The sequence below is a fragment of the Eubalaena glacialis genome, chromosome 5 (genome assembly GCF_028564815.1).
Source record: "Eubalaena glacialis isolate mEubGla1 chromosome 5, mEubGla1.1.hap2.+ XY, whole genome shotgun sequence".
Classification (NCBI taxonomy): domain Eukaryota; kingdom Metazoa; phylum Chordata; class Mammalia; order Artiodactyla; family Balaenidae; genus Eubalaena; species Eubalaena glacialis.
Window position 1 is genome coordinate 121,290,759 of NC_083720.1, and position 18,871 is coordinate 121,309,629.

The following is an 18,871-nucleotide window of genomic DNA, read 5'->3' on the forward strand; positions in this document are numbered from 1 at the left end:
GGAAGGAACACTCCCACACTCATTCTATGAGGCCACCATCACCCTGATACCAAAACCAGACAAAGACACTACCAAAAAAGAAAATTACAGACCAATATCACTGATGAATATAGATGCAAAAATCCTCAGCAAAATACTAGCAAACAGAATCCAACAACACATTAAAAGGATCATACACCACGATCAAGTGGGATTTATCCCAGGGATGCAAGGATTCTTCAATATACGCAAATCAATCAATGTGATACACCATATTAACAAATTGAAGAATAAAAACCATATGATCATCTCAATAGATGCAGAGAAAGCTACTGACAAAATTCAACACCCATTTATGATAAAAACTCTCCAGAAAGTGGGCATAGAGGGAACCTACCTCAACATAATAAAGGCCATATATGACAAACCCACAGCAAACATCATTCTCAATGGTGAAAAACTGAAAGCATTTCCTCTGAGATCAGGAACGAGACAAGGATGTCCACTCTCACCACTATTATTCAACATAGTTCTGGAAGTCCTAGCCACGGCAATCAGAGAAGAAAAAGAAATAAAAGGAATACAAATTGGAAAAGCAGAAGTAAAACTGTCACTGTTTGCAGATGACATGATACTATACATAGAGAATCCTAAAACTGCCACCAGAAAACTGCTAGAGCTAATTAATGAATATGGTAGAGTTGCAGGATACAAAATTAATGCAGAAATCTCTTGCATTCCTATACACTAATGATGAAAAACCTGAAAGAGAAATTACGGAAACACTCCCATTTACCATTGCAGCAAAAAGAATAAAATACTTAGGAATAAACCTACCTAGGGAGACAAAAGACCTGTATGCAGAAAACTATAAGACACTGATGAAAGAAATTAAAGATGATACCAACAGATGGAGAGATATACCATGTTCTTGGATTGGAAGAATTAACATTGTGAAAATGACTATACTACCCAAAGCAATCTACAGATTCAATGCAATCCCTATCAAATTACCAATGGCATTTTTTATGGAACTAGAACAAATCATCTTAAAATTTGTATGGAGACACAAAAGACCCCGAATAGCCAAAGCAGTCTTGAGGGAAAAAAACGGAGCTGGAGGAATCAGACTCCCTGACTTCAGACTATACTACAAAGCTACAGTAATCAAGACAATATGGTACTGGCACAAAAACAAAAACATAGATCAATGGAACAAGATAGAAAGCCCAGAGATAAACCCACGCACCTATGGTCAACTAATCTATGACAAAGAAGGCAAAGACATACAATGGAGAAAAGACAGTCTCTTCAATAAGAGGTGCTGGGAAAACTGGACAGCTACATGTAAAAGAATGAAATTAGAATACTCCCTAATACCATACACAAAAATAAACTCAAAATGGATTAGAGACCTAAATGTAAGACCAGACACTATAAAACTCTTAGAGGAAAACATAGGAAGAACACTCTTTGACATAAACCACAGCAAGATCTTTTTTGATCCACCTCCTAGAGTAATGGAAATAAAAACAAAAATAAACAAATGGGACCTAATGAAACTTCAAAGCTTTTGCACAGCAAAGGAAACCATAAACAAGACGAAAAGACAACCCTCAGAATGGGAGAAAATATTTGCAAACGAATCAACGGACAAAGGATTAATCTCCAAAATATATAAACAGCTCATTCAGCTCAATATTAAAGAAACAAACACCCCAATCCAAAAATGGGCAGAAGACCTAAATAGACATTTCTCCAAAGAAGACATACAGACGGCCACGAAGCACATGAAAAGATGCTCAACATCACTAATGATTAGAGAAATGCAAATCAAAACTACAATGAGGTATCACCTCACACCAGTTAGAATGGGCATCATCAGAAAATCTACAAACAACAAATGCTGGAGAGGGTGTGGAGAAAAGGGAACCCTCTTGCACCGTTGGTGGGAATGTAAATTCATACAGCCACTATGGAGAACAATATGGAGGTTCCTTAAAAAACTAAAAATAGAATTACCATATGACCCAGCAATCCCACTACTGGGCATATACCCAGAGAAAACCGTAATTCAAAAAGACACATGCACCCGAATGTTCATTGCAGCACTATTTACAATAGCCAGGTCATGGAAGCAACCTAAATGCCCATCAACAGACGAATGGATAAAGAAGTTGTGGTACATATATACAATGGAATATTACTCAGCCGTAAAAACGAATGAAATTGAGTCATTTGTTGAGACGTGGATGGATCTAGAGACTCTCATACAGAGTGAAGTAAGTCAGAAAGAGAAAAACAAATATCGTATACTAATGCATGTATGTGGAACCTAGAAAAATGGTACAGATGAGCCGGTTTGCAGGGCAGAAGTTGAGACACAGATGTAGAGAACAGACATATGGACACCAAGGGGGGAAAACTGCGGTGGGGTGGGGATGGTGGTGTGCTGAATTGGGCGATTGGGATTGACATGTATACACTGATGTGTATAAAATTGATGACTAATAAGAACCTGCAGTATAAAAAAACAAACAAACAAAACAACTAATACTAAACTTTCATTGGGTTATTTGTATGGAAATATGTTAATATAAATGTTTCAGACATTACATAAAATTTCTAAAAATCTTATATGTTCTGGTATAATGTTATAAGTCATAATCCTAGTTATTACTTTAAAATGTATATCTCAGAAATAACTAATTTTCTTGTCAACTGCATTATTATGAACTTTCATCAAATCTTTAACCGTGGTCATTTTTAAGTCTTTTGTCATTTACAGACAGTTCTGGGTGTACTCTGATGCTTTTGCAAATATGTTCCTATAAAAGGGTTTCATCTTCAAGAAATTCATGGAAAAGACTCTGACAAGTACAGGTTTCTGGTAACTGACTGTACTGATGAACTGAATGAATAAGCATTTTCAGAACTCTAATGAAAAACTGATGAACTCAAAAAAGTGCTAACAAAAGATCAAGATAAAAAAAAATTAATTACATGGGACTGAGTGAACTGATGAGGATGAGTATAATTTTTGTGACTTTCTGTTTGAATTAAAAAAAAAAAAAAATCCCACAAGGACTCAGAGGCAAAGAATATACAAATCAATTTTCACTGCAAAGTAAAGGAGCTGTTACAGTGGAGGATTACCGGACTGAATGTCAATATTATGACATAGTATGAGTGTGTTTCGTGTTTGGTAATTGCAATCATTGTTGCTTTTGTTGTGGTCATCCATGTACAATGCTTGGTGTCAGTCTATTTATCTCTTGTAAAAATAAAATACAGTGTGTGTGTGTGGAAAAAAAAAAAATCCACACATACAGTAACTGCTTTATACACTTAAGCGGGTAAGCTGAACACAAACATACACCATCTTCCCTGTTTGCTAAGTGTTACCCCATGTCAATAAGCTGTATTTCAAAGAGCAAAGTTTTAGTGATTTACAGGTGCCAAATCTTAAGGAAGACTGCAACATCATTAAGAGAAGGCTTTTTTTTTTTCCGGCTGTGCTGCACAGCATGCGGAACTTCCCCGACCACGGATCAAACGTGCACCCCGTGCATTGGAAGCTCGGAGTCTTAACCACTGGACCATCAGGGAAGTCCAAGAGAGGGCTTCAATCAGCTATCAGGATTGCTCACAGGACTATTCATCCAGGTTGGAGGCTGACAATTTTTTTTCTGTAAAAGGCCAGAAAGGTCTTGGGGGCCACGTGGTCTCTATGGCCCCTATTCAACTGTGCCCTAGCTGTGCAAAAGCAGCCACAGATAATATGTAATGAAAGAACACAGCTGTGTCCCAATAAAGCTTTATTTACAAAAACAGGCAGCAGGCTGAAGTGGCCTGTGGGCTGCAGTCTGCTGACCCCTGCTCCAGGAAAACCACCAAAGTATAACAACCACAAGGCCAATAGCCCGTCCTCATGAAAATATTAAGTGTAAACTTATTCTAATGGGGAGAGAATTTTAAGCCATTTAAAGGAAAAATTTTAAAGCAAATTAAAGGTCTATTTCCTGAAATCAGACATTTTGGGCTTAGCCACCATGGCTGCAGGTCCACAGGCTTATAACTGTTTCACAGTGCTGTGCCCATTCTCTCCTGCTATTCTGTTCCCCAAATACACATTCCAAAGATGTGTGAGACAGGAGTTATTTTCCCCAACCAAAATCTTTGTCAACTCATAATTTTATGTTTGAGAGTATATTCTAGAGATTATCAAAATACAGAGCTAATAAAAAAGATATAAGAAATGTTTATAGATTAAAAAGGTGTAAATTCCAATTTATTACACTGCACACTGAAGGAAGGTTCTTTGAGTTCATCCACAACTTTTAAGAAGTTAAAAAATATCAGCAACTCTGACAAAGTCTGAGGTATCTCCAGACCTTTACTAAAAAAGTGATAAGAATGCGATAAGACATACCTAGTAATGAAATGGCATTTTAACTTCAATTTGCATTAAATGAATACAAATTGAATGATCCATCTCTGCCGCTGTTGAGCGGGCCAGTGAAGCACTTTCCTCCAGGGGAGGTTACCTGGGGACAGTTTCATTCAACGTGTGGTCATGACTTCTTACAGATGCTCAGGGATTCTCCCAATGCTTATTTACCCGAGTTCCCTGCTCGCTTAAGCCTCTGCAGACCTGGCAGAATGATGCATCCTCCTCTCAGACACTGCCAGAGATCACAAAGACCCACCCTCTACTAGAGAGGAAAAGAAGTCGGCTCCTCAGGGTAAGGATAGGAAAAACATGTGCCTCCCATCCCTTCTTGTAACAAGGTAAGAAACAAATAAATAGAGCAAGAAGGGAACAAAAGCTATTAGTTTGTTTCAGCTGCAGCTATACATAGATGAGGCCTAGAAAATAGATGGGGCTTATGAATATCTATCCCAACGACCAAAGAACCTTTTGGAAAGCCTTGTTATATGAACTATAAATTTTGGACATCACTGGTGAAAACTCTAGTTTTATGTTCTTTTTTCTCCCTCAACATCCTTTGTCTTTCACTTAAAAATACTCTTTTATCACCAATTCAAAAGTATTGAGTATTGAAGTTATAAACAGATGACTGCACAATTATATCTAGGCCTTCATTAGTTAAATCAGTGTGCCTGTTCTTCATATAAAAGGCTTATCTGTAATCCAAAGAATTCTTTCTATTGAGCTTCTCTTACTATAAGTGCTCTATCTTTTTCAAATAGCTATCTTTTTAAAGACTAATAAAAATCTGTGAGAGAAAGCAACACTTGGACAGATAAACTTCAGACTCTAAAAGGGAATAAGCAGCAATTCATTTTACCTCCTCTGTTGATTTCTGAGGGCAGTGAAGGCGCCATCATATTTGTGTCCATGGGCTGAGAGCCATCCTGGGTCATGGGGTCTTCAGGAGGCAGATAAGCAGGTGGAGGCGTATCGGCTACAAAATTTGAAAAAAAGCTTTAGTAAACACACGTGCTTAAAACATATATTCTCTTCGGTGCCGAAATTCTTAAAGAGATTAAGTTGCCATTTCAACCTCCCCATCGGAAGATTAGATGCTACAGGCGCTGGACTTGGTGTACACTTTTTGAAAATTACTACCATCTTATGCAATAAATAATCTTATACAATTGTAGTGAAGATTCAGTGGGACGAAAGCACCATATGCCAGTTCTAGAAGTTGTCTGCCTACCGAGGATCATGCCATTTTAAAACAATCAGAAGGGCATTTAAACATGCTTTCACCCAACCCACTTTAAAAGGACCTCTGCATTTCATCATTTCCCTGGTGGACGGAAAACCTTCGAAAGCTACGCAGGACTTCTTAAGAAAAGGAGCTTCAGGGTCTCTTGCATTAAATCTATGGGCTCTTAGGAATTTACCAACTGAGTTTCATTACAGCCAACTTACTGACTCCAACTGTGAATTTCCCATGACTTCAAGAAATCTGCTAGGACTACCTTCTCCCTACCCACTTAAATATATAACAGATTCACTTTGCTGTACACCTGAAACTAACACAATGTTGTAAATCAACTATACCCCAATAAAATTTTTAAAAAAATCTTCTATACCCATATTAAAAAAAAAATAATCACGAGTTTCGAAATCCCTAGTAGCAGAATAATAGGAAAGAAATCAGTTTGTCACAACTATCTTCTATTTCAGAATTTGCATACATGTTTCTCCTGGAAAGCTCACAGCTAACTGGCAAATAAGAGGCAAACAGTGTGATTTTTGACACAAAGAACACTAACACAAGTCTTGTGCTTTCTTAAATAAGGATTTCCCACAAACAATCCTTTGTGATGGAAAAACAAGTTCCTCATGGGCTATGGTGAGCCCACCTCGTACCACTTAGCACATACAACAGAGCAGGGAACAAAGTTTCACCTTAAAGAACCACCAATAGCTTGGATAGGTACTCTGGACCACTCAGGGCAACCATCAAATAGAAAAAGCTAACACTACTCTTTCAGAGTTTCTCAAGAGATTTCCCAGACTGACTTTCCAGCTGAATCACAACCTGGCCACTTCTACCGTCCAGGTGCTAACAAGCCAGGCCTCAGAGCACAAAGACAGGACTATGGGGACCTGATCTGGATGTATTTTCCACCCTTTCTCCAGCTTTTTAAAATTCAGCTTCTTCCCTGCAGCTGTAACACTGCCTCTGCTTTACTTCCAGCCAGGAATGAAGACAAAGAGCCTCCTCTGAGACCACATCCAATACCATTTCTGCAATCAAGCTGGTGAAAACGTCATCAACGGCTTCAGGCATCAGCGTCCCTGGGAGGCACCAGATACTCTGAGTGATGCTCTGCTCTCCCCACAAGGTCCTCCTCCCACCCCCTCAGCTTTCTCTGCTCCGTATTTCCTCTACTTGGCCTGTGCCTTAAATTACCCTGACAGCCGGGGACAAGGTGTAAATTCAAGCAGTAATCTTCAGTTTTTTCACTCTTGGGCCCACCCTGGGTCTGCCACCGCTCCACAGCCTTCCGAAACAACCTCCTTGCCACTAACCTGTTCCTCAAACCCAGCAGGTCCAGGAGGGAGTGCGGTGGATAGCAGATTACCAGATGATACTAGTTTGATTTTGAAACAAGTCTATCCCTCACCCTCATCTTAAACCGTTTTCGACTGAAAAACAAACAGTGCAAAATAATAGGCTAAAAAATGTAAAAAAGCAATAAATATATAAATAAAAGATAGGAATATCAAGTGTGGACCACTTTTCAATTCTTGAGGACATACCAGCTCTGCTGTCGAATTCAAATCTGCCCGAAAACATTTCAAGTGATACATTAAACATGCTTGCCCACTCATTTTCCCTTCCTGCAATGTTAACAGATGTCAAGTGTATCTTTGCTTAGCGTATCCTTTGTGAGGTCTGCTGGCGAGAAATTGGGCACTAATCATTTTTTGAGGTGCTCGCTTATGAACCTATAACTCGAAAAATATAATGTCCTAACTAATCATTTAATTTGACAAACATTACACCACCAGAGAAGTCTAAAAAAGAAGGATAATGGTTTTTTTGTCTTTGTTAAGTTAAACAAGCAGATGGTTTACAGTACTCCTGATGCAAGTCTTTTGTTGTTAAAGTATATGTTTCTGGGGATTACATCACCACTTAAACGAATTTAATTAAGTTGTGTGGTGGGGTGTGATCCCCCAGGAAATATCTTTTCTGAGGTTGCACTTACGACAGGGTTTTTTCCTTGCATGGGAACAGCAAATGCGTGCAGCATGCTATTTTTTTTCCCTCTTTCTTTTATCAAGCGCAAAGGCTGGAACAACTATGCCACTCCCAGAAGGATGCAGCTGTTTTAAAACCTTTCAAAAATCAAAAATGAAAATGTATTCAAGCATCTGTGCCAGACAAACAGAACACTGGCTTACTTGGCTAGAAGTCCCCTTTCATTCAAAGTTGCATCCTGAGTTCTAGAGGCAGCAGTGCCACGTACCAGGGCTGGAAAGCGCTCTCCATTCCAGGGAACCCAGCTTCGCCTTAACACTGTGATGACAATTTGGATCTGACCACAGAACATCACGGAACACTGCAACCTACCTGGCATCTGAAAGGGGCTTCCTGGGTCCGAGCTGGTCGGAGAGTGAGGGTAGGTGCTACTGCTGCTCCCAGGAGAGTTTGGGTAACTGCTATTGGGAGAATGAGGAAACGGATGGCTGCTGGGTTGCTGGAAAGAATCCGGGAAAGTGGCGTTGAGTGGCATGTGAGGCTCATTTTGTCCTAAGTTCCGGAACTGAGCTAAGAGGCTGTGCTGAGGATTATATTCACTGTGTCTTGGAACCAGTACTGGAGGAAGAACTGGAAAAAGGGAAAGAAAAGAAAAGAGGGACAAAAATGAGAATGATGAAAATCGTTAATAACGTCACAATAAAACACAATAAAGTTGAATCATAATCTGTAAGTAACAACAAATTATTCGAACACTGTCATGCTGCCAACTCAAAAGCACCATTCAAATGAAAAGACATTTTTCACTCAGGAATAAATGCAGTAAAAACTACGGTCTCCTTAGAATCACTGATGGCCTATGCCTGAGACCTGCAGCATTGACAAACTACCCAAGGAAAGTCTGAAAAATACATTCTTTTAGGTTAAAAATGTTAAGGTTCCCTTATTCTTAATTTTTTCATTCACTAAAAACCAAAGCACAACTAGGAACATATATCACCACTGACAATTCCAGTTTACATCCCTGGCTGATAAGATTTCACATTTAAGAGTTAATAATATTTATTGAATGCTACGAGTTATTCACCACAAATGCTTTAAATGGACACATTAACTCACTTTAAACCAAAGGAAGTGTGGTAAATAAAGTTGAGAGGGTAAATACAGTGAGCTGTATAAAATCCAAAGGCCAATGAAAACAGTTAATTAGATAAAATATGATTATTTGTGGGACAGACTTTATGTTGTGTCCTAGCAGTCATACTTTATGAACATTTTTCCTCTAAGGATCTTAATGTATTTACCCACTTCTCAGTAATCCTTATCACTACCTGATAGGCAAAGGAAGAAACAGGTCATACAATCCACATTTTGCTAACTGAATGAATACTCAAGGTACAAAGGCCAGAAAACATACACACCAGTAGAGAAGGAAATAAAACAACTCAAGCCATTCCTAAAAGCTCCGTATGTTAGGAACCTAAGGAGTTAATAATTAGCATGGTCCTCAACCTCCAGAAACCTCCAGAGGCAAAGCCACTACAAAGGCAATGATAAAGGGAAGGGCAGGCTGGCTTCCAGAGCCCTAACTGGGGTTAGATCCTAAGCTTCTTGCCAGGGTCACCAGATGGCTCCTCCCCATAATAAAGGTCCTTGGAATCCCTACTGCTCTTGTGGCCTTGGCTGGAAGGAGAAAAACAAGCCATCTGGTAAACTACATGGGAGGAGAGAGGAGGAGATTTAAAATCTGTTATTGTTGTTGGGAGTTAGGCCTCAGAATACATTTTCCCAAAGAAACCATATTTAGTGGTATTAGGAATTAAGTAGATTTTTGAGGGCTTTCCAGGGAATCTATCCATGACTGATACCATTTCTACAGGAAAAAGTACTCTTAATGCTTGGATTATCACTAATTTATGAGCTGAAAATTGTTTAAGAAAAAAAAAAAGTTTTTGAAGGTATTAAAAGTTCTCATGTGCTATATCGTAAATTTCTCCATAATCCTGTAGCAATACGATTTGCTGATTCCCCTACTATTTGATCCCTTAGAAACAAATCTTTTTAGTATAATAAATGTATTTCCTTTTTCACACAGTGATGGAATCTGTCCAAATCAAGACATCAAAAGCATGATTCCTACCTATAGTGGAAAAAGAATAAATACATATATATATCAGAATTCCTTTGTTGTATGCCTGAAACTAACCTAACATTGTAAATCAATTACACTCCAAAAACCCAATGCCCCCCCCCAAAAAAACCCAAGAAGGAAAAAAGTGGGGGGAAGGGAAAAGAAGGCCTAATTCCTCCTACCTTTCAGTAGTCATTTGAAATGTAAACCACTTTGCTTTGTTGTCGACAAAGTTCCCAACAGTCACAAAGGCTCCCCCAACACCAAGAGAAATCTATATTCCAAAATAAACACATGCTCTGAAATAGTGCAATATCTTTAAATTACCTATGCAATCAAACACTTTTCTTTTTCTTTCAACTGTTGCAGCTTGAATTACCGCTTCCCAGCTTGCCTTTTATGGTCATCTAGCTACAGCCTCCTTTAAAAGGTGGATAATATTGGCTTCTAAACCCCTCCTGCCAACTACAGCACCAGACAGCAACTTAAAACAATTCTCCATCTCTCTTCTCCCTCCCACCCACACCCCTTTACTGGAGCCCCTGTTTTAGTGACTCTTATTGCCTAACAGAGTTTTAGAACTGGGAATTTACTTCTTCCCACTGCTTGCAGGTGACAGCGGCAGCAGAAGGCAATGTATTTCTGTACCTCCGGCTGATACTACGCACACGTGTTCCTGTGTAACTGTTGCGTGGTGTGCAGTGGTCTGGCTCTAAAGCACCGGGCTGCCCTTAGTGTACACCACAGGTGAGATCAATCAGCTTTTGTACATGACCTGGGATGTCAGCCACCAACTACAACAAAGCAGCACTCTATAGATGAACTTGACGAGATCGATACCTTTTTCTCACCTCTGATTATTAAGATGAGATGATTTTGCTGCTGCTGATACAGGTACAGGTATATTTTAATGAACTTAAAAAAGGTATTGAGGTATCACACACCTATAATAAAATGCAGAAATCTTCGTATAAATGAAATCGTATATACTCTTGTGTCTGGCTTCTTAAGTTCAACATTATGTCTGTATGATTGATTCATCCAATGTGTGTAGCATCTCATCATATGTATATATTACAATTTATTTATCAGTCCGCCCATCTAACCTCCTCAGAGGATAATCAATTTCATTTTTTTTTCTGTTTTAGCCTTTCTGTGTTTCTTTTTGAAGAAATTAAGCAGATAAATGTTTGTTTTCTTATTTCATCTTTATTACTAAAAAGAAAGGCAGCCTACTATACAGCCTTTGCACTTAGCTTTTTCAACTATATCTTAGAATTAACTTCATATTAGTTTATAGAGATTGACCTTATTTGTTTTACAGCTAATAGTACCATAGTTTATTCAACCAATCTCCAATGTCTGGGCATTTAGGTAGTTTACAATATTCTACCATTACATACCATATTGCAATGAATAACTCCAGGCATATATTGCAGTATTGTTAAAGGTGTATCTTCAGGGTAAATTGCTAGAAGTGGAAATACTGGGTGAAAGGGTAAATGCAGGTATAATTTTGTTATTGTCAAGTATCCCTACATAGGGGTTGTACCATTTTGTATTGCTACCAGCGACAAATGAGAGTGACTTTTCCCTCAAAGCCTCCTGAACAGACTATTTTGACAGGTTTTTAAAAAATTTTTTTGACAACCTGATGGGTGGAAAATGGTAGGTATTGTGGTGCAATTTTAATTAACATTTGTATTATGGTGAAAGTTGATCATCTTTTCATGTATTTCAGAAGACGTATTTTTATCTTTTTTTGGTGAATTGTCTGCTTGTGCCTTTTGCCCATTTTTGGTCTTCCCATTTTTTTTTTTTTTTTAGCTTTTTTTTTAAACATCTTTATTGAAGTATAATTGCTTTACAATGGTGTGTTAGTTTCTGCTTTATAACAAAGTGAATCAGTTATACATTTACATATGTTCCCATATCTCTTCCCTCTTGCATCTCTCTCCCTCCCACCCTCCCCATCCCACCCCTCTAGGTGGTCACAAAGCACCGAGCTGATCTCCCTGTGCTATGCGGCTGCTTCCCACTAGCTATCTATTGAACATTTGGTAGTGTATATATATGTCCATGACACTCTCTCACCCTGTCACATCTCACCCTTCCCCCTCCCCATATCCTCAAGTCCATTCTCTAGTAGATCTGTGTCTTTATTCCCGTCTTGCCACTAGGTTCTTCATGGCCTTTTTTTTTTTTCCTTAGATTCCATATATATGTGTTAGCATACTGTATTTGTTTTTCTCTTTCTGACTTACTTCACTCTGTATGACAGACTCTAACTCCATCCACCTCACTACAAATACCTCCATTTCATTTCTTTTTATGGCTGAGTAATATTCCATTGTATATATGTGCCACATCTTCTTTATCCATTCATCCGATGATGGACACTTAGGTTGCTTCCATGTCCTGGCTATTGTAAATAGAGCTGCAATGAACATTTTGGTACATGACTCTTTTTGAACTATGGTTTTCTCAGGGTATATGCCCAGTAGTGGGATTGCTGGGTCGTATGGTAGTTCTATTTGTAGTTTTTTAAGGAACCTCCATACTGTTCTCCATAGTGGCTGTATCAATTTACATTCCCACCAACAGTGCAAGAGGGTTCCCTTTCCTCCACACCCTCTCCAGCATTTATTGTTTCTAGATTTTTTGATGATGGCCAATCTGACCGGTGTGAGATGATATCTCATTGTAGTTTTGATTTGCATTTCTCTAATGATTAATGATGTTGAGCATTCTTTCATGTGTCTGTTGGCAATCTGTATATCTTCTTTGGAGAAATGCCTATTTAGGTCTTCTCCTAAAATTTTTGGATTGGGTTGTTTGTTTTTTTGTTATTGAGCTGCATGAGCTGCTTGTAAATCTTGGAGATTAATCCTTTGTCAGTTGCTTCATTTGCAAATATTTTCTCCCATTCTGAGGGTTGTCTTTTGGTCTTGTTTATGGTTTCCTTTGCTGTGCAAAAGCTTTTAAGTTTCATTAGGTCCCATTTGTTTATTTGTGTTTTTATTTCCATTTCTCTAGGAGCTGGGTCAAAAAGGATCTTGCTGTGATTTATGTCATAGAGTGTTCTGCCTATGTTTTCCTCTAAGAGTTTGATAGTGTCTGGCCTTACACTTAGGTCTTTAATCCATTTTGAGTTTATTTTTGTGTATGGTGTCAGGGAGTGTTCTAATTTCATACTTTTACATGTACCTGTCCAATTTTCCCAGCACCACTTATTGAAGAGGCTGTCTTTTCTCCACTGTATATGCTTGCCTCCTTTATCAAAGATAAGGTGACCATATGTGCGTGGGCTTATCTCTGGGCTTTCTATCCTGTTCCATTGATCTATATTTCTGTTTTTGTGCCAGTACCAAACTGTCTTGATTACTGTAGCTTTGTAATATAGTCTGAAGTCAGGGAGCCTGATTCCTCCAGCTCCATTTTTCGTTCTCAAGATTGCTTTGGCTATTCGGGGTCTTTTGTGTTTCCATACAAATTGTGAAATTTTTTGTTCTAGTTCTGTGAAAAATGCCAGTGGTAGTTTGATAGGGATTGCATTGAATCTGTAGATTGCTTTGGGTAGTAGAGTCATTTTCACAATGTTGATTCTTCCAATCCAAGAACATGGTATATCTCTCCATCTATTTGTATCATCTTTAATTTCTTTCATCAGTGTCTTATAATTTTCTGCATACAGGTCTTTTGTCTCCTTAGGTAGGTTTATTCCTAGATATTTTATTCTTTTTGTTGCAATGGTAAACGGGAGTGTTTTCTTAATTTCACTTTCAGATTTTTCATCATTAGTGTATAGGAATGCAAGAGATTTCTGTGCATTAATTTTGTATCCTGCTACTTTACCAAATTCATTGATTAGCTCTAGTAGTTTTCTGGTAGCATCTTTAGGATTCTCTATGTATAGTATCATGTCATCTGCAAACAGTGACAGCTTTACTTCTTCTTTTCCGATTTGGATTCCTTTTATTTCTTTTTCTTCTCTGATTGCTGTGGCTAACACTTCCAAAACTATGTTGAATAATAGTGGTAAGAGTGGGCAACCTTGTCTTGTTCCTGATCTTAGTGGAAATGGTTTCAGTTTTTCACCACTGAGGACAATGTTGGCTGTGGGTTTGTCATATATGGCCTTTATTATGTTGAGGAAAGTTCCCTCTATGCCTACTTTCTGCAGGGCTTTTATCATAAATGGGTGTTGAATTTTGTCGAAAGCTTTCTCTGCATCTATTGAGATGATCATATGGTTTTCCTCCTTCAATTTGTTAATATGGTGTATCACGTTGATTGATTTGCATATGTTGAAGAATCCTTGCATTCCTGGAATAAACCCCACTTGATCATGGTGTATGATCCTTTTAATGTGCTGTTGGATTCTGTTTGCTTGCATTTTGTTGAGGATTTTTGCATCTATGTTCATCAGTGATATTGGCCTGTAGTTTTCTTTCTTTGTGACATCTTTGTCTGGTTTTGGTATCAGGGTGATGGTGGCCTCGTAGAATGAGTTGGGGAGTGTTCCTCCCTCTGCAATATTTTGGAAGAGTTTGAGAAGGATAGGTGTTAGCTCTTCTCTAAATGTTTGATAGAATTCGCCTGTGAAGCCATCTGGTCCTGGGCTTTTGTTTGTTGGAAGATTTTTAATCACAGTTTCAATTTCAGTGCTTGTGATTGGTCTGTTCATATTTTCTATTTCTTCCTGGTTCAGTCTCGGCAGGTTGTGCATTTCTAAGAATCTGTCCATTTCCTCCAGGTTGTCCATTTTATTGGCATAGAGTTGCTTATAGTAATCTCTCATGATCATTTGTATTTCTGCGGTGTCAGTGGTTACTTCTCCTTTTTCATTTCTAATTCTATTGATTTGAGTCTTCTCCCTTTTTCTCTTGATGAGTCTGGCTAATGGTTTATCAACTTTGTTTATCTTCTCAAAGAACCAGCTTTTAGTTTCATTGATTTTTGCTATTGTTTCCTTCATTTCTTTTTCATTTATTTCTGACCTGATCTTTATGATTTCTTTCCTTCTGCTAGCTTTGGGGTTTTTCTGTTCTTCTTTCTCTAATTGCTTCAGGTGCAAGGTTAGGTTGTTTATTCGAGATGTTTCCTGTTTCTTGAGGTAGGCTTGTATTGCTATAAACTTCCCTCTTAGCACTGCTTTTGCTGCGTCCCATAGGTTTTGGGTCGTCGTGTCTCCATTGTCATTTGTTTCTAGGTATTTTTTGATTTCCCCTTTGATTTCTTCAGTGATCACTTCGTTATTAAGTAGTGTATTGTGTAGCCTCCATGTGTTTGTATTTTTTACAGATCTTTTCCTGTAATTGATATCTAGTCTCATAGCGTTGTGGTCGGAAAAGATACTTGATACGATTTCAATTTTCTTAAATTTACCAAGGCTTGATTTGTGACCCAAGATATGATCTATCCTGGAGAATGTTCCATGAGCACTTGAGAAAAATGTGTATTCTGTTGTTTTGGGGTGGAATGTCCTATAAATATCAATTAAGTCCATCTTGTTTAATGTATCATTTAAAGCTTGTGTTTCCTTATTTATTTTCATTTTGGATGATCTGTCCATTGGTGAAAGTGGGGTGTTAAAGTCCCCTACTATGATTGTGTTGCTGTCGATTTCCCCTTTTATGGCTGTTAGTATTTGCCTTATGTATTGAGGTGCTCCTATGTTGGGTGCATAAATATTTACAATTGTTATACCTTCCTCTTGGATCGATCCCTTGATCATTATATAGTGTCCTTCTTTGTCTCTTGTAATAGTCTTTATTTTAAAGTCTATTTTGTCTGATATGAGAATTGCTACTCCAGCTTTCTTTTGATTTCCATTTGCATGGAATATCTTTTTCCATCCCCTCACTTTCAGTCTGTATGTGTCTCTAGGTCTGAAGTGGGTCTCTTGTAGACAGCATATATATGGGTCTTGTTTTTGTATCCATTCAGCCAGTCTGTGTCTTTTGGTGGGAGCATTTAATCCATTTACATTTAAGGTAATTATCGATATGTATGTTCCTATTCCCATTTTCTTAAATGTTTTGGGTTTGTTATTGTAGGTGTTTTCCTTCTCTTGTGTTTCTTGCCTAGAGAAGTTCCTTTAGCATTTGTTGTAAAGCTGGTTTAGTGGTGCTGAACTCTCTCAGCTTTTGCTTGTCTGTAAAGGTTTTAATTTTTCCATCAAATCTGAATGAGATCCTTGCTGGGTAGAGTAATCTTGGTTGTAGGTTTTTCTCCTTCATCACTTTAAGTATATCCTGCCACTCCCTTCTGGCTTGCAGAGTTTCTGCTGAAAGATCAGCTGTTAACCTTATGGGGATTCCCTTGTGTGTTATTTGTTGTTTTTCCCTTGCTGCTTTTTATATGTTTTCTTTATATTTAATTTTTGACAGTTTGATTAATATGTGTCTTGGCGTGTTTCTCCTTGGATTTATCCTGTATGGGACTCTCTGTGCTTCCAGGACTTGATTAACTATTTCCTTTCCCATATTAGGGAAGTTTTCAACTATAATCTCTTCAAATATTTTCTCAGTCCCTTTCTTTTTCTCTTCTTCTTCTGGGACCCCTATAATTCGAATGTTGGTGCGTTTAATGTTGTCCCAGAGGTCTCTGAGACTGTCCTCAGTTCTTTTCATTCTTTTTTCTTCATCCTGCTCTGCAGTAGTTATTTCCACCATTTTATCTTCCAGGTCACTTATCCGTTCTTCTGCCTCAGTTATTCTGCTATTGATCCCGTCTAGAGTATTTTTAATTTCATTTATTGTGCTTTTCATCGTTGCTTGGTTCCTCTTTATTTCTTCTACGTCCTTGTTAAATGTTTCTTGCATTTTGTCTATTCTATTTCCAAGATTTTGGATCATCCTTACTATCATTATTCTGAATTCTTTTTCAGGTGGACTACCTATTTCCTCTTCATTTGTTAGGTCTGGTGTGTTTTGACCCTGCTCCTTCATCTGCTGTGTGTTTTTCTGTCGTCTCATTTTGCTTATCTTACTGTGTTTGGGGTCTCCATTTCACAGGCTGCAGGTTCGTAGTTCCCGTTGTTTTTGGTATCTGTCTCCAGTGGCTAAGGTTGGTTCAGTGGGTTGTGTAGGCTTCCTGGTGGAGGGAACTAGTGCCTGTGTTCTGGTGGATGAGGCTGGATCTTGTCTTTCTGGTGGGCACGTCCACGTCTGGTGGTGTGTTTTGGGGTGTCTGTGGCCTTATTATGATTTTAGGCAGCCTCTCTGCTAATGGATGGGGCTGTGTTCCTGTCTTCCTAGTTGTTTGGCATAGGGTGTCCAGCACTGTAGCTTGCTGGTCGTTGAGTGAAGCTGGGTCTTGATGTTGAGATGGAGATCTCTGAGAGATTTTCGCCATTTGGTATTACGTGGAGCTGGGAGGTCTCTTGTGGACCAGTGTCCTGAAGTTGGCTCTCACACCTCAGAGGCACAGCCCTGATGCCTGGCTGGAGCACCAAGAGCCTTTCATCCACACGGCCAAGTACGTGGGGAGTTTCTTGCCTTTTGGGAGGTCTGACGTTTTCTGCCAGCGTTCAGTGGGTGTTCCGTAGGAGCAGTTCCACGTGTAGATGTATTTCTAATGTATCTGTGGGAAGGAAGGTGATCTCCGCGTCTTACTCTTCCGCCATCTTCTTCCCAGCTCCCCATTTTTCATTTATATATATATATTAGCCCATGATATATTATGTTACAAATATCTTATCACAATCTGTCAATTTGTCTTTTGGCTCTGCTTATGTGCAAGTTTATTTTTTATTTTTTGGTAGTCAAATTTATCAATGTTTTCTTTTATTGCATATGGATTTTGAGTGATAAAAAGCCTTCTTCTACACCCAGACTGTAAGGAGGAATTCATCCATTCTTCCAGTGCATATAAAGTTTCATATTTTACTTAAATCTCTGATCCATTTGGAGTTCAGTTTATTTACAGTATGAGGAAGAGATCTAACTTTCTCTTTTTCCAAATGGTTAGCCAGTTGCCCCAATACCATTAATTAAAAAGCCCAACTCTGGGGAATTCCCTGGCGGCCCAGTGGTTAAGACTCCATGCTTCCATTGCAGGGGGCGCGGGTTCGATCCCTGGTGGGAGAACTAAGATCCTCCAAGCCAAGTGGCGAGGCCAAAAAAAAAAAAAGCCCACCCCTGTCCTAGTGGTTGGAGATACCACCTTTCTCATAAATGTCCATGTATGTTAGGGTCTATTTTTAGACATTCCATCCCATTCCATTCTAGTCTGTGCCCCAGTATCACTCTGTTTTAATTATAGAGACTTTATAGCACATGCTAATATCTGTAGGGCTAGTCCCCTCTCACAGTTCTTCCTTTTCAGTGTTGTACTCATACGCTGACTTTTCCATATGAACTTTGGTTATCACCTTGTCGACCTCCAGAAAAAAAGATTATTGGTACTTTTATTGGGATCACATTATATATATATTTTTTTTAAGTTATTTTTTATTTATTTATTTATTTATTTTGGCTGTGTTGGGTCTTCGTTTCTGTGCGAGGGCTTTCTCTAGTTGCGGCAAGTGGGGGCCACTCTTCATCACAGTGTGCGGGCCTCTCACTGTCGCGGCCTCTCTTGTTGCGGAGCACAGGCTCCAGACGCGCAGGCTCAGTAGTTGTGGCTCACGGGCCTAGTTGCTCCGCGGCATGTGGGATCTTCCCAGACCAGGGCTCGAACCCGTGTCCCCTGCATTGGCAGGCAGATTCTCAACCACTGCGCCACCAGGAAAGCCCGGGATCACCTTATATTTAAACATTAATTTAGTAAGAATATCTTGATGATATTAAAATATTCTATTCAAGAACTAGGAATGTCTGTCAACTATACTTTTGCATCTTTCAGGACTGCCCCATAGCTACTGTCTGTATTAATTTGCCAGGCCTGCCCATAACAAAGTACCACAGACTGGGGGACTTAAACAACAGAAATTTATTTACTCAAAGTTCTGGTGGCTAGAAGTCTGAGACCAAGGTGTTGGCAGGCTGGTTTCTCCTGAGGCCTCTCTTCTTGGTTTGCAGATGGCCACTTTCTTGCTGCGTTCTCCCGTAGCTTACTTCCCTGGTGT

At 38.9% G+C, this 18,871-nt stretch overlaps 1 protein-coding gene across 7 annotated transcripts in view; it reads right to left on the reverse strand.

Moving 5' to 3' along the window:
• SMAD1 (SMAD family member 1) overlaps positions 1-18,871 on the reverse strand; it is an 87,078-nt gene that overhangs the window by 13,624 nt on the left and 54,583 nt on the right. For all 7 annotated transcript variants that reach the window (XM_061192561.1, XM_061192564.1, XM_061192565.1 and 4 more), the window contains exons 3-4: positions 8,040-8,297; positions 5,292-5,408 (exon numbers count right to left, since the gene is read on the reverse strand). In XM_061192561.1, the coding sequence (XP_061048544.1) occupies positions 5,292-5,408; positions 8,040-8,297 (375 nt within the window). The remainder of the gene's footprint in view (positions 1-5,291; positions 5,409-8,039; positions 8,298-18,871) is intronic.